This window comes from Schistocerca nitens, chromosome 8 (genome assembly GCF_023898315.1).
Source record: "Schistocerca nitens isolate TAMUIC-IGC-003100 chromosome 8, iqSchNite1.1, whole genome shotgun sequence".
NCBI lineage: Eukaryota > Metazoa > Arthropoda > Insecta > Orthoptera > Acrididae > Schistocerca > Schistocerca nitens.
In genome coordinates this window covers 14405437-14421278 of record NC_064621.1, presented here as the reverse complement: position 1 = coordinate 14421278, position 15842 = coordinate 14405437, and the positions used below count along the sequence as shown (strand labels likewise).

At 39.6% G+C, this 15842-nt stretch overlaps 1 protein-coding gene across 1 annotated transcript in view; it reads left to right on the top strand.

The window, feature by feature from the left end:
- LOC126198608 (protein unc-13 homolog B) overlaps positions 1-15842 on the top strand; it is a 450615-nt gene that overhangs the window by 389341 nt on the left and 45432 nt on the right. The window contains exon 21 of the mRNA XM_049935061.1: positions 8654-8752. Coding sequence (XP_049791018.1) covers positions 8654-8752 — 99 coding nt within the window. The remainder of the gene's footprint in view (positions 1-8653; positions 8753-15842) is intronic.

Genomic DNA, 15842 nt, shown 5'->3' with positions numbered 1-15842 from the left:
AAAACTTCATCATCAGTAGGTAAAATATCACAATTAGCTGTATTCTCACTATTTTCACTAGTACCGAAATACCCGTCATCTGAACTATCGTCAGAATCCGACCATCCTGGATCGCTTTCAGGTTCTAACATAAAAGCTTTTCTGAGACAGGCAGTAAGTTCTTCCTCTGCATTTTCCTCAGGATTTGATTTTAACTCAATATCCTCTTTTGGCAAAACGACCTCATAATCAGCTTTACTCACATCCACTGTTACTTCATATTTAGTGTAATCCTCGTGGACTTCAGTTACTCGTAGGGAATTACCTGCCCCTTCCCCACAGTGCCTTTCCGTAACAGCTTGTACTGTTAGCGGATCGTTAACAGAAGTTACTTCCTCGTCGATGCTTAGGATTTCGTCCTCCAATTCCTTCCTATCTTTAACCATTGTCCTATCGGCAGCACGCATACTTTGCACGGCGCTATTTACCCCCTCCTCCTTAAATTCAGGCCATGTCAGCTTATCGACCTCCCTACTATTTCCTTTTTCACTAATTAACCTCCTTGCCTCATATTCCTTCTTAAAATCCTCCCACTCACATTGCTTAAGGCCCTTGTACAGATTGTCGATCTGCACACGCCAATCAGTTACTTCAGCTAATTCATTCTCGCCATTTACTTCATTGCTAACACTGCTAACTGCACCTCTGTATTCGCCAGACCTTATGGCAATGATCGTATCTAATTCTGCCGCCTTGCTAGCGGCTTCTCTGTGAATAGCTGATCTGCTAGGCTGGGCCATTGCACTCTGATGCTCCACTCGCCTGTTAACATGTAGCGCACTGCGTGGCGAAGATGAATAATCTGCGCACGCACCTGACGCTTGTTTCGCAACAACACGCTGCATTGTTCCACACCTGTCCCTAAGCTGCCTCATAACTTTACTGTCAGTCCAGTATTGTTTCTTAAATTGGGGCCGGTATGTTCTGTCCGCTTCCGTTTGGCCCGCAACGTTCGCGGAAATCAGTTTCCCGCATCGTAGCTATTTTGCGCGGTGTACCCTCTACCGCCACCTGGATAACTCCCTCTTCCTCTTCCTCTGCCTCTACCTCCCTTTATTATGTTGACGTGAAAACCATCACTGTCATTCCTCCCGTCATTATTGATAATTGGCACGACTTTCGCACCAGTGGTCTTCGTCTTCGACCCTTTCGAGAAACGATTGGAAGCTGCAATGATTGCTTCCCACATATCTCTTCGAATCTTCTGGAAGCTCTTTATATAGCTCCCATACGATTTCAGAATCAGATCTTCTCCCTCTTGAGTGTGTCAACTTTCAGTACCAATATTCACAGAAATCCTTCAAAGAATTCCTGCCCCTGTTATCGTGAAGTTTGGCCATGATAAGCTTGCACCACAAATGATCCTGTTTTTGTTCGGACCAGTATTCTTCCGTAAACTTTTGTTTAAGCTCTTCGAACGTCATTGGTTCGGTATTCAAGTTAATTCCCCAGTGCTTAGCGTCATCTGCTAAGGCGCTAATTACTACGTTTATCTTTTCCTGACCAGATAAGTGTTTCGGAAACATCCTCTCGCAATTTTTGATGAAATCCAACGGATGCCGTCTGTTATGTTTCTTGGCAGGATTGAAGCATTCCTCATCTTCCAACAGCTTCATAAGTGGTGTGCCATTACAGACAACACCAGGCCTATCTTTGATTTTACTCTCGAGATCGAAAATTTTGCCTTGAATTTTCGATGTATTTTGTTCACACTTTTGTACACAACTGGTAACTTTTTCGCCTAAATTTCTTTCAGTATCTGAAACTGACTTTTTCAACTGTGAGATTCCATGTTGACATTTGTTTACGATCTCAGTTTTAAGACCAAAAACTTTTTCGTCTACTATTGTTTCAACTAGAGGCTCTACTTTCTCTTGGATGTTGAGAATTTCAACATCAAACCTACTGTTAATGTCGTCAATTTCCCCCTGCATAGTATTCATATTTTTATTAATTGTGTCAGTTTCAGATTTCATAGTATATATTGCAGAACTTAAATTGCCCACTTTTTGTTCTACCTGTTCAATTTTAATTCCTTGTTCTTTGACCTGTGCTTTAAGCTGACCAACGTGTGTTTGAAGCTGGTCATTCTGTCCTGCAATTTGTTTGGTTAATCATTCAAATAGGTTCTTGTTCTACGGAATCGGTGCGTTCTGATTCTACTCCAAAATTTTCTTTCTGTTCTTTCTTTATCTGTGATGAATCAAACTTGTCAGTGGATTCGTTTACATACCCACTATCATCTACAAGTCACCCTCTACTTCCTGTTTTATTCCTTGCTGTGTTCGAGGCGATCTCGACATTTCAATCTGTTCGTTAACATATTCGTGGTATTGTACAAACGCCAATTGTCTACCGCTAACGCCATCTGTTATTTGGCCGCGTAAATTCCTGTCAATGCCAGCCGCATCTTCCCTTACGCTCGGCGCATCTACTGTGTCTACGTTCTTGTCCATACTGAACGCAAATTACACCTCACTACCATACTTGACATTCACTGCTATTTATTTCTCTGAATATTTTTGCAATTTGTGCCACTGAATATCCACGGTTCGGTATTCAGCACTCGTTAATGCCTGTGCTATGGTAAGTGAACGGATTCACCTTATGAGAAAGGATTTTCGTATAGATATCGACTGTGTGCACCTGAATGGTGGCAAATCAGACTTACATCCACTCTGTAATAACAATGATACGTCAAGTAAGTTTGAAATGCAATCACACGTCAGAACAGAACAAATGCAAACCAGAAGATGCTACCAATGTGACAATAATACAGTCGCCAGCCAAATTAGGCATTAACTGAGTTTCTTCACTGTACAAATTGGTATATATTCATGCAAAACAACAAGTTGTAACACTGCATAATACAGTAGAATTTTAGAACCAGAAAATCTATTGAACTGATAGCTTCACATTCTGTACTGATATGGAAAATCATGAATACATAACACTACACTATAATGTTTACTACAAAACTTCATACTGTCTATTAATCTGATTAAAATTGGGCATAGGTTACCCTAGAAATTGTACTTTCATGGCACACACAAAATGTCAATTTTGATAAAGGTAAAACACTGATAAATTTTCACTTTTATATTGACTTTAACTTTTGCTCGTAAAAACTAATTGAGAATACTTCAGAATTCAAATGAATGAGGGGGGACCCCGAAATTGTAATGATCACTGTATTAAAAAAAAATGATTACTGAATTTATTATGCATTCAAGATTTCCAGTATATAAGTTACTACTCTTTTCATCGTATTTATTGCTCATTTAAATGCCTTTAAATCTGTCTCTAAATAATAAACTTCATTACTTATATCAATACTAAAGTTATCTTTCAACTTCGTTAGATCTTTGTTATTCATTTACTGGTTTATTAACAAAATATTTCTTTAAACACAATTCTAATATAATTAGTTCTGCAAATAATTATTATTAACACAAATTTTAATTTTCATTTTGGGACACTCAGATTGCACAACATTTGGAAAGGACCCTCTCTAGGTTAGTTGTGAGGATAATTATATGATGGAAAAGTTCTGGTAAAATTTAGTTTATTATTGCACCCCAATAAACTCAGTTCACTCTCTGATCCACACGAACACAGTACATAAAGTTTCAACCTGCTAGTATCGATGTGGCGGTTGGCAGGTGGCGAGATGGCGAGGCACAGAGCACACACACAACCACAGGTATGGCTCTTGATGTGTCGGCACTTTCATTCTTCTTAGCCAGAGCCAAACTCCAACTACTACTGCTGAGCCCGTTGTGCCGTGCAGTGCCCACGTGCATTTTCCCACGCTCGCCTGCCTATTCCTTTTACCGCTCCCTGACAGACCGGGTATTCACCCGAGGTTTTGCATTCTACATATCCTAACACATTGCCTACAAATGGACCAGATGGACAGTTACAATTTTAAACATCGTACAACTGTTTCAACATTTGTTACATTTCAGTTCTATTAGAATATTGCTTGACATTTGACATAAACATTAATATTCACATTGAAACTTATTTACAGTTTCCTTAATATAATGGCATGAAACAAAAAGAAATGAAGTCAGAACATCAAATACACAAGTTTATCGAAAAATTGGAAGAAAAGAACTACTTATATGTACAATAGTATAGAGTTGTTGTTGTTACATGATGACACACTAAACGGAAGGGGCTGCTTGCTAAATTCCAAAATCCAATCTTCACCGAGGATGTAGAGCATATATATTAACACCAACTTTCAGATCATGCAATGATCGCCATTCAAAGCTAAGGTAAATTAGAGCTCGTACTGAGGCGTTCAGACAGTCGTTTTTCCCTCGTGTGATCCACGAGTGGAATAGAGGGGGGGAAATATGACTTTGGCATGAATAGTGCTCTCTGCCACACACTGCTTGGTGGCTAGCAGAGTATATATGTAGATGTAGATGTACATATCCATTTTTTGTGTAGACAACTATTCTTGTAATTTGTAGCCACAGTTTTACATGCTTCTGTCCAGAGGTAAATGTTTTGAGTTCCTCATTGTGGTGGGACATGAATGCCTCTTTCACTTACTAAATATGTAAATCTTGTTTGAGCTGTGATTTGTGCTTTAGTAACCATTGTTGCCACAGCTTCCGTGTGGTTACTGATGCTAGTTTCAGTATGGGCATCTTCAAAGAGATCTACATCTACATCTATACTTCACAAGCCACCTTGCTCTGTGTGGTGAAGAGTACTTTATTTACCACTGTCACATCCCCCTTTCCCATTCCATTCATGAAGGATTCGTGTAAAGAATGATTGCTAGTAAACCTCTGTGTTGGCTTGAATCTCTCCAATTCATCTTCAAGGGCATTTCACGAGATACAGATAAGAGCAAGCAAATATATTTGTTGACTTATCAAGGAATGTATAGTCTCAGAGCAATAACTGTAAACCACGCTGTGATGCAAAATGCCTCTCACAGCGTCTGCCATTGAAGTTGCTTGATGTCTCCTGTGACTCTCTCGTGTTTACTAAATGAACCTGTAATGAAGCACTCTGCTCTTCTTTGAATCTTTTCTATTATCTGTATCAACCCTTTCTATAATTTCCTAGCAATACAACTTCTCTGTATGAAGCAGCAATATCCGCAGAAAGCCTCAGGGAACTTCCAGTGCTCTGTGTTATGACATTTATAGTATTGTGAAAAGTACAGTACCTGTAACATTCCCTTGGCGGTATGCCCAAAGTTAGCGTTATGTTTGAAGACTTCTCTCCATTGAGAATACCAAGCGAGGTGGCATGTGATGGCTAGGACACTGGACTCACATTTGGGAGGATGATCTTGGTTTTTCACGATTTCTCTAAATTGCTCCAGGCAAATGCCAGGATGGTTCCTTTGAAAGGGCACAGCTGATATCATTCCCCATCCTTGACACAGTCCGAGTTTGTGCTCCGTCTCTAGTGTCCTTGATGTTGACAGTATGTTAAAGCCAATTTTCCTTCCTTCCTTTCCATTGAAAAACATTGCTATGTTCTGTTTGCTAGGATTTCTTCAGTTTAATCACACAGTTAGTCTGATATTCTGGTTGCTCATATTTCGTTCAATAGGTAACATTGAGGAGCTGTATCACATACCTTGTGGAAATCATGGAATATGGTATTTACCCAGACATTGTATCTGCCGCCTTCTGGGTTTCGTGTACAAACAGAGAAAACTGGGCTTCACATGATCATTGTTTGGGAACCATTGTTGATTCCTACAGAGGAGATTATCAGTCTCCAGAAATGTAATACACAAACATAAAACATGTTCCGAAGCTCTACAACAGACCAATGTCAAAGATATAGACCTATTTCTTGCCATTATGTCTAATATTATGTACAATATATTTCCAACACAAGTGGGTTCCTGACCTTCTGCTCTATCATTCCCACCACTTTTATAAATGGTGGGTGTGACAATACATCCTGTGAACATTGCTAAATGCCTTATTTAATAATGTTCACAGGGTGTCTTGCCACGCCCACCACTTGTAAAATTATAACCATCCCAACTAATTCTTAGATGAGAGAGGCTCTTCCACTGATGACGCTGTGTTTGAGGAACACTCATACTAGCAAACTGAGCTTATGTCTAAAGGTTTTGGTTACATCTGGGAGTGAGTTTGGAGGCTAATGAAAAATATTCAACTACAAGGTTATATCCAACCTTTATAATGAGTCTTACCTAAACAGTTTCCATGATGCTGTAGCTTCTGTCTTCATGGTTTTGAAGTTCTCTCTGCTGTGACAAATACACCACCTCCATAACTCATTGTCTTGTCATTTCAGTATACTCTTAGATTTAACCCAAAAACTCACAACTGTCAGTTTCAAGTTTTTACTGGCTTTTGGCATCTAGTTTTATATCAGCTTTGAAAGTTCTTAGGACTGTTTCAAACTCTTCGACTTTGTTGTGACTGCTTTGGCAATTGATCTCTAGGAGTTTAATCATGTAATGTGGGGGAGGGGGGGAGTGCATTTGCTTCAATCTTACCCTCATACTTGAGGGTCTCCTAGAGCTAGGAATGGATGCAGAATCGCCTAAGAAACCCTTGTATGCACTCCAGCTTCTGGTATGTAGTGCCCTCTGACCCATTTAGAGGCACAGAGAGTCCCTACAATTCTCAACCCTATAGCACAAGTCTAGCAAGTCACAGCATAACTTTTCACAGCTCCTTTGAAATCTTTGGTTCAGGTCTTTTGCTCAGCAAAGATCCAAAGGGCCCCAATAAGTTTTGAGGACTGCTTCAGATTATGATGAGGTTTGTTGAACTCTGTGAGCAGTGCTAATCTTCTCAAGCTTCTGTGCCAGTCACTTAACTGTTCCAAGAATAACACCAGACAACAGGCATCCTTCATTCCAATGTGTATCACAACTTGTATTTGGTATCACGTTGTACCCTCAGCGAATATTGGAATGGCTTCTTTATTATGGGGAATGATGTGTCTAGGCATGCACACAGACAGCACAAGGTTATCCTTCCCCCACCCGTTGCTGCCGTTTCCCAAGAGGGAGGGGAGAGCAGTTGAATTGCCAATGATTAAGAGACCCCTAACTTTTTGTGTTCACCTCCCCTTGACAGTGGACGCAACAGGTATCCCAACAGGTGAAGTATGTCTTACTGGCTCAGTTTCACTGGAAGACAGCATTTGTACTTGTTGGTTAGAGGGATGGGGATAACACCTGCAGTTCTTCTTGGCCCCTGCCTCCCTTATACAGGCCTGTAGACCTTCCCACTGACAAGTCACTCAGAACCAAGTGGATGAGTGGTGATAGATCTTTTGATAGATCTTGTACTTCATGTAAAGGAAACAATGGCCATTGGTGAAAGTAATACCTAAAATATATTTGGTATCCTTGTATGAGGTGTGTGAGATGAAAATCAGCAGTTTCATCCAACACACCCATTCGATGCAGCTTTCAATCACTTGACATAAGTGTGCTGCTGTGTTTGACGTTTTATGTCAAACAGGGATGGTGTTTGCCATGTTTGAGATAAATCTGAATTGACAGCATATTTGATAAGCAAGTTTGACCCTTTATACAGTTGTTTGTTGAAAAAAATTTAGTTGCTTATCAGACTTCTGAGGTGTTGGACAACATGAGTGTTGACACATTGCCATGCATAACAGAATTCTGAAATAGAGTTTGTTGGAAGTATGGTATTTTCATCTGACGTCACATCTAGGACAGCAGTTCTTTATGTGGGAAATGAAAGTCATTTTAACACTCTATTTGAATCTCAGCCTTGAGAAAAGAATTCAATATCCAGTTTCAATATAAAATAACTAAAAACTACCAGTATTACTGAACAGGACACTTCTGACTTATAACAGTTTTACAAGGAAATATGGAAAATACAAAATTATGTGAAAACCATGTGTTTTCATCTTGTACCATTGAAAACCACTGATTTCACATTCTCTTTCAAATTATTGTTTACATGAAATTTTCATGTCCCTAGTTGAAACAATTAACCTCACTACATCAGAAGTCCATGTAAAGAGCCTGTTCTGCTCTTGTTAATTGCTCATTGTGAATATCAACTTTTGATCTCTTACCAGCTGTTATTACGTGTTTGTATAAAATGCTTGGACAGCAATGTTAGCATGTTTTCTTAACCAACCAGTAATACTTATGAGTTTTGTTACTGACGTTTGCTTTGCCAAATCTAGTTTTGGTATTGAATACTCATAATTGTGGTAAGAAACAATGTTTTGTACCTTGTAATTAGCATGTGTGCATGTGATAAATGGGCAGTATGTAAATTACTACTTTTGATTCCTGCACAAGACTCTGTTGTTAAATCATTTATATTTTTCTCTTTCTGTCAGGAATAGTATTGGGGAGTGTAAATCTGTTTGGTGCATAGACATTTTTAGATATTGTGGCAGGATGCACTGTTCTGTCTGTTTGTTGAATGTCTTTTCTATACAAAATCTGACATTTATGAATATCTGTTACTGCACTTAACTACAATGTTTGTACCAAATTCTTGTTTCTGCAAATATAAAAGGATTTGCCAAATTTAATTTGACCATATTTGTTTCACTTTCTCAATAAATTATTTATATACTGTACTTTTTTTCACAGAAGCACAGAGTATTGATGAGGGTAGTGTGGGAGAAGTTTCCATACAGGTGGATCTGTTCACTCATCCAGGAACTGGAGAACATAAAGTGACAGTCAAAGGTAACACATCAAGATTGACTTTATCCAAAAATATGAATTACTTTCATTCCTATTATAATAATAATTTGGTTCTAATTTTCAGTGCCCTACAAACTTTTGATACTCAGTTCCGTTCTAGGTCAAATAACCGAGAAAGTGTTTTGCCTAGTAAAATGTATTACATTTGATATAGACAAAACCCTATCTATTACACTGACTATATGGGTATACAGTTCCTCTCCATGCCAGGTAGTCATAAGAATAATCCCAACAGCTGAAGTTCAAGCAGATCTGTCAATGATTCTACAGAACAGCAATACAAAATGTAACCTAGTACAGTTGAAATCCAGTAAGCAGTCAGGCCATGAAAGTACAGTGTAAGCAAGATAGAGACATTAGCACAATGTGATTCGAAGTGTTGCAGCTGCCCAGGGGCCATGTTTTATCTCTGGCTTGACGTCAATGGTCAGCTCCATTTGACAGCCTGTTGGCACTTCTTACTGGCCACTGGATGAGTCATTGGCAGCAGACATCACAGGATATAAACAGCATTGTTGGAGGACGGAGATATAGCACCCTTTCTCCCTTTGCCAGAGTGTAGGGCCAGAAGTGTCCCAATCAGTATCATGATCACTGTACCATGAGGTGGGAGGTGCGGATGGGCAAGTCAGCTAAAGGTTTGCTGTCCATCTCTACATTTGGTGTCACAGTGTTTCTCTGCTTATTGAAGGAGCATGGTACTGTTGCTGGAGTCAGATGAAACTGGAGTTCTGATCTCTGTGCCTGTGCTGGAAGTAGGTGATGCTAGTGATGGAAAAGGGTCCCATTCCATGGGATACCAGCTCCAGCAGCTCTAAACCTGGGGATGTCTGTCTACCAGGCATCTGAAGTTGTATTGAGCTGGCTCCGGGGGCAGCAGTGCTTGTCTAGAGGTAGAAGCTGCCAAGCATGGGCATAGCTGGTTGGGATGTCATACCAGTATGGTACTACTGGCATCAAGTGTAAATATTTATCATTCCTGGTGCATCTATGATCCCTATTATCCATCATGAGATCCTCCCAAAGGCACAAGCCTAAACTTCTGTGCCCAGTGGGTAGTGGGGGCAATGGTTGGGCTGGTGTGTGCATGTTGTAGACCTCTGGGGGTCCCAGAGGATCAATTGTTGTGAGCATTTGATGCCAGGAACTGGGTCAAGACCTCAACCGTAGTTTTAGCTGACAGCATTGTCCGCATCTGAAACTTAACAACTAACCACTCAGCTTATCCTAGGCCCCTTCAGTGGCGAGTACTTTCTGAAAAGTGATTACTGTCTTCCTTGTTATGGTGTTTGACATTTGAACTACATAAAGAAACTTGGAAAATAAGTCTATGATGATGAGCTACCTCTCTCCCAAAAAGGAGCCAGTGAAGTCCGTATTGATATACACTGGGTTGACGTGCAGGTCGCGCTGGAACAGGCTGTCCCCTGAATGTCCTGCATGCCAGTAAGTGTGCTGCTCTTGCAAGTGCCTTCATACATGTCTTCCCCTAATGGACAAGGTGCAGGATGTTTATGGCATGCTGAGTACACAGCAGTCTTCACTGTCTAATGTCGGCATCAGTACTCCCTGCATCAGTATCCTGTTTTTTAGGAGAAAATATATGTGAAGCTCTTTACGGGAGTGGGATAGGAGGTGTTCTGGCCAATTTCAGTGAATGTATTTCATAACTTGTTTGAGGATAAGGTCCTAAGCTGTAACTTTTGCAATTACAAATTCAGTAACAGGAAACTCTTGTAGGTGGTTTTGTGAGGTGTCATCTGTTTGGAAGGACAGTGTTTCACAAGAATCAAATGTTAGATCTGATGCCATAGGTAGTCTGGATAGGGCATCAGCATTAGCATGCCCTGCTGTTGGCCAATAATGAATTGAATAATTGTTATTGCTGAGGAAGAGGGGCCAGCGTTTTTTCTGGAAGGCAGTTCTTAGGACCAAATAAGGAAATTAATGGTTTTTGGTCCATTATGTGTGAAATTTTGTGGTGTACAATATGTATGGAATTTTTGTTTGCCAAATATAATAGCTAGTGTTACTTTCTGATTTGTGAGTAATTGATCCAGGCTGAAGTCAGCATTTTAGACATACATACAATAGGTTGTTCATACCTATATCTCTTTTGTGAGAAAGAACTTTCCCAGTCCCATATTGAGACAAATTGGTGAACAGGATAAAAGATTTTGATGGGCCATAGGTTGCCACACAAGAAGCAGAATTTAGATAATGTTTTAACTGGTGAAAAGCCTCCTGACACTTATTTGACCATTCATAAATGGACATTTTTTGAAAGTGATAGGGAAGAGAGCTTTGCTGTTCAACCAGCTTGTGAAGATAGCAAAGAAATCTTTGAGGCAATGTTTCCTGAAAGTGTTCCTTCTGAATTCACCTTTTCGAGGACACAGGTAAGATATTTAGTATGCAATTATTTAGTTCCATATTTTAAAAATAATTGGTTGATGATATTGGAGCAGCACATTTCTCTCTTTGTTTTGATGAAATTGTGAATGCAGCTACAATGAAAGAGTCATAGTCTGATAGCAAACAAAGGATTGTTGCAAGATATCTACACACTTTCTTCATTGGTAAAGCCACTGCTAGTGTTGTTCACTCCAAGTTAAATGAAGCCTTGGATTATGCCCAGCTTTCTCATTCAAAGTTGTCGATGAGAGGCTGTGATGAACCCAATCTTAACAAAGCTCTGAATGATCTTAGACTGAATCTTTGATCCTGCTAGGAATAAAAGAGTTGACTGATGTTGCCACATAAGATACACATAATCCACAATGCATCCCAAAAAGGAGTATAGGACTGGTGAAAATGCTTCAGAAATGAGCTTGTTTCTATATAATTTTTTTATTGCCCAAATAGCTTGTTGGGAAGATTATGGAAAAAATACAATCACATATGAAATTTCTTTGTCACTGTTTTGTGAAACATGTTCCTTCTAGGTGACTGAAATTAGACCCAGCCTTTGTTCCAGATCAATAAAGTCAGTTTTGTTTAATCAAAATGGTCAATAATTTTAGTTGTAAGTTTATCTTCCATCTGTGGAGATATGACTGAAGGTCTTTTAAGTGCACAGGCACTTTAGTATTTTCTGCCACTTCCACAGAGTGGCTCGAAGTCCTTTAAAACTCAGTATGTGGCCTAAATATTCCACTCACTGATGAAAGAATTCAAACTTTTGTAGGTTGTACTTCAATCCATTTTGTTGTAGTGATGGAACACTAGACGTAAGTTACAAGATGTAGCATACTTATATATCATCCAGATAACTGACTATTCAAAATGTTTTGAATCAGCTGCTGCAAGAAATGCTGGAAAAGTCTAGTGCACTACCGATTCCTAAAGGTAACCTTTTGCATCTGCACAATACAATTAGGGTGTTTACGACCATGAATTGGCGGAGCTGTTCATCTAGTCGCAGTAAAAAATAAACTGCAGATAGATTAGTTTTAAAGAAGTACTGTCCACCTGATAGTATTGACATGAACTCTTCTGGTCTTGGAATGGGACAATCTCTGATTGTGCATTTACAGTTAATTTAAAGTCACGAGAAACACATAGAGCACTATTTGGTTCTCGTAACAATTCCAGTGTTATTGCATATTGATTAGGTGTCAGGATGTCTTGTTCCATCAGATGACCTAATACAGGCATAAGTTCATCTCATGACGCTATTGGAACTGGTTCAGCTCCAAACTAGTTAGGTGCTGCAGAGGACTAATTGAATCTGAGTTATGTAATTATTTGAACACCCTAAGGTGGGTTGGAACTCCATGTGGGAACTACTTACAGGGGAACCTCCCCATCGCACCCCCCTCAGATTTAGTTATAAGTTGGCACAGTGGATAGGCCTTGAAAAACTGAAGACAGAACAATTGAGAAAACAGGAAGAAGTTGTATGGAACTATGGAAAAAATGAATAAACAAACTGAGTAGTCTATAGTGAAGATAAGCAACTTCAAGGATAGCTTTACCTCAGGAGCACCATGGTCCTGTGGTTAGCGTGAGTAGCTGAGGAACAAGAGGTCCTTGGTTCAAGTCTACCCTCGAGTGAAAAATTTAATTTTTTGGGAGTGATTATCACATCCACAAGAAAACCTAAATCGGGCAAGGTAGAAGAATGTTTTTACCCATTCGCCAAGTGTACAAGTTAGGTGGGTCGACAACATATTCCTGTCATGTGACGCACATGCTGTCACCAGTGTCGTATAGAATATATAAGACGTGTTTTCCTGTGGAGGAATCGGTGACCTATGACCTGGCGATCAAATGTTTTCGGTTCCCATTTGAGAGGCACGTCCTTTCATCTACTAATCGCACGGTTTTGCAGTGCGGTCGCAAAACACAGACACTAAACTTATAACAATGAACAGAGACGTCAATGAACGAACGGACAGATCATAACTTTGCGAAAATAAAGAAAGTAAAATTTTCACTCGGGAAAGACTTGAACCAAGCACCTCTCGTTCAGCAGCTGCTCATGCTAACCACAGAACCACGGTGCACCTGAGCTTACATTGTCCTTGATGTTGCCTGTCTTGCCCATGGACTACTCAGTTTGTATATTTTGCTTATTTTTTTCATAGTTCCACACAACTTCTTCCTGTTTTCTCAATTGATCTGTGTTCAGTTTTTCAAGGCCTATCTCCACTGTGCCAACTTATAACTAAATCTGAAAGGGGTGCGATGTGGAGGTTCCCTTGTTAGGAGATGTCATCATCAGGAGAAATAAGACTGACATTCTGCTGATCAGACCAACAGCTGTGCCACAGTGACAACACTTGTTTCCTGTCAGATCACCAAAGTTAAGCACTGTCCGGCTAGACTAGCACTTGGATGGGTGATCGTGTGTTCTGCCCAGCACTGTTGGCAAACAGGGTACACTCAGCCCTTGTGAGCAAACTGAGGAGCTACTTGTGACATACGACTGGGAGAGCAGTGTGCTGTCCACATGTCCCTCCATAGCCACATCCAGTGATGCTGTGGGCTGAGGATGACATGGTGGCTGGTCAGTAACATTGGGCCTTCATAGCCTGTTTGGGCAGAGTTCCCCCCACTCTCACAATAGATCGAAACATGAAATGTAAGACCTCTTAAACCTGCAGGTAGGTTAGAAAATTTAAAAAGGAAATGGACAGGTTGAAGTTAGATATAGTGGGAATTAGTGAAGTTTGGTGGCAGGAGGAACAGGACTTTTGGTCAAGTGAATACAGGTTTATAGATAGAAAATCAAATCAGGGTAAAGCAGGAGTGGGTTTAATAATGAATTAGAAAATAGGAATGGCTGATAAGGTACTATGAACAGTGCAGGTATGTTAGAAAATTTAAAAAGGGAAATAGACAGGTTGAAGTTAGATATAGGGGAATTAGGGCAGTTTGGTGGCAGGAGGAACAGGACTTTTGGTCACGTGAATACAGGGTTATAGATACAAATTCAAATCAGGGTAAAGCAGGAGTGGGTTTAATAATGAATTAGAAAATAGGAATGGCTGATAAGGTACTATGAACAGTGTAATGAACGCATTATCGTAGTCAAGATACACACAAAACCCATGCCTACCAGAGTAGCAGAAGTTTTACATGCCAAATAGCCCTGCAGATGATGAAGAGATTAAAGAAATATATGATGAGATAAAAGAAATTATTCATATAGTTAAAGGAGACAAAAATTTAATTTTGATGAGGCACAGGAATTTGATAGTAGGAAAAGGAAGAGAAGTAGGTGAACGTGGATTGGGGGGAAGGAATGAAAGAGGAAGCTGTCTGGTAGAATTTTGCACAGAGTATAATTTTATAATTGCTAACACTTGGTCTAAGAATAATAGAAGAAGGTTGTATATGTGGAAGAGACCTGAAGATACTTGAAGGATCCAGATTGATTATGTAATAGTTAAACAGAAATTTAGGAACCAGAGTTTAAATTGTAAGACATTTCTAGAGGCAGATATGGGCTCTGACCACAACTTATTGGTTTTGAACTAAAGAAATTGGAAAGAGGTAGAAAATTAAGGGGATGGAACCTGGATAAGTTGAAAGAACCAGAGATTGTTGAGAGTTTCAGAGTTTGCTTTAGGCTATGGTTGACTAGAACAAGGAAAGGAATACAGTAGAAGATAAATGAGTAGCTTTAAGAGATGAAATAGTGAAGGCAGCAGAGGACCAAAAAGGTAAACAGGCAAGGCCTAGTGGAAATCCTTAGATAACACAAGAGATATTGAATTTATCTGATGAAAGGAGGAAATTTTAAAATTCAGCAAATGAAGCAGGCAAAAGGGAATGCAATCTTTAAAAAATGAAATTGACAGTTGCTAAGCAGGAATGGCTAGAGGACAAATGTAAAGCTTTAGAAGCATATTTCAGTTAGGGAAAGATAGATACTGCCTGTAGAAAAACTAAAGAGACCTTTGGGGAAAAGAGAAGCCCCTGTATGAGTATCAGGAGATTAGACAGTAAACCATTCCTAAGCAAAGCAGGGAAAGCTGAAAGGTAGAAGGAATATATAGAGTACCAATACAAAGGAGCTGAACTTGAAAGCAATATTATAGAATGGGAAGTAGGCACATATGAAGATGAGATTGGAGATATGATGCTGTGAGAAGAATTTGACAAAGCTCTGAAAGATCTATGTTGAAACAAGGCCCTGGGGGCAGATGATCTCTGTCAGAACTACTGATAGCCTGGGAAGTGTGACTCATGACAGAACCCTCCCATCTCATGTGCAAGATATATGTGACAGGTGAAATAACCTCAGGCTTAAAGAAGAATGTAATAATCCCAATTCCAAAGAAATCAGTATCTGACAGGTGTGAAAATTACTGAACTAGCAGATTAATAAGTCATAGTTGCAAAATACTAACATGAATTCCTTACATAAGAATGGAAAAACTTGTAGAAGCTGATCTCAGGGAAGATCAGTTCGGATTCCGGAGAAATGGAGGACCACGCTAGGCAATGCTGACCCTACAACTTATCTTAGAAGACAGATTAAGGAAAGACCAGACTACATTTATAGCATTTGTAGACAAATAGAGGACGTTTTTGACAATGTTGACTGGAATACTCTCTTTGA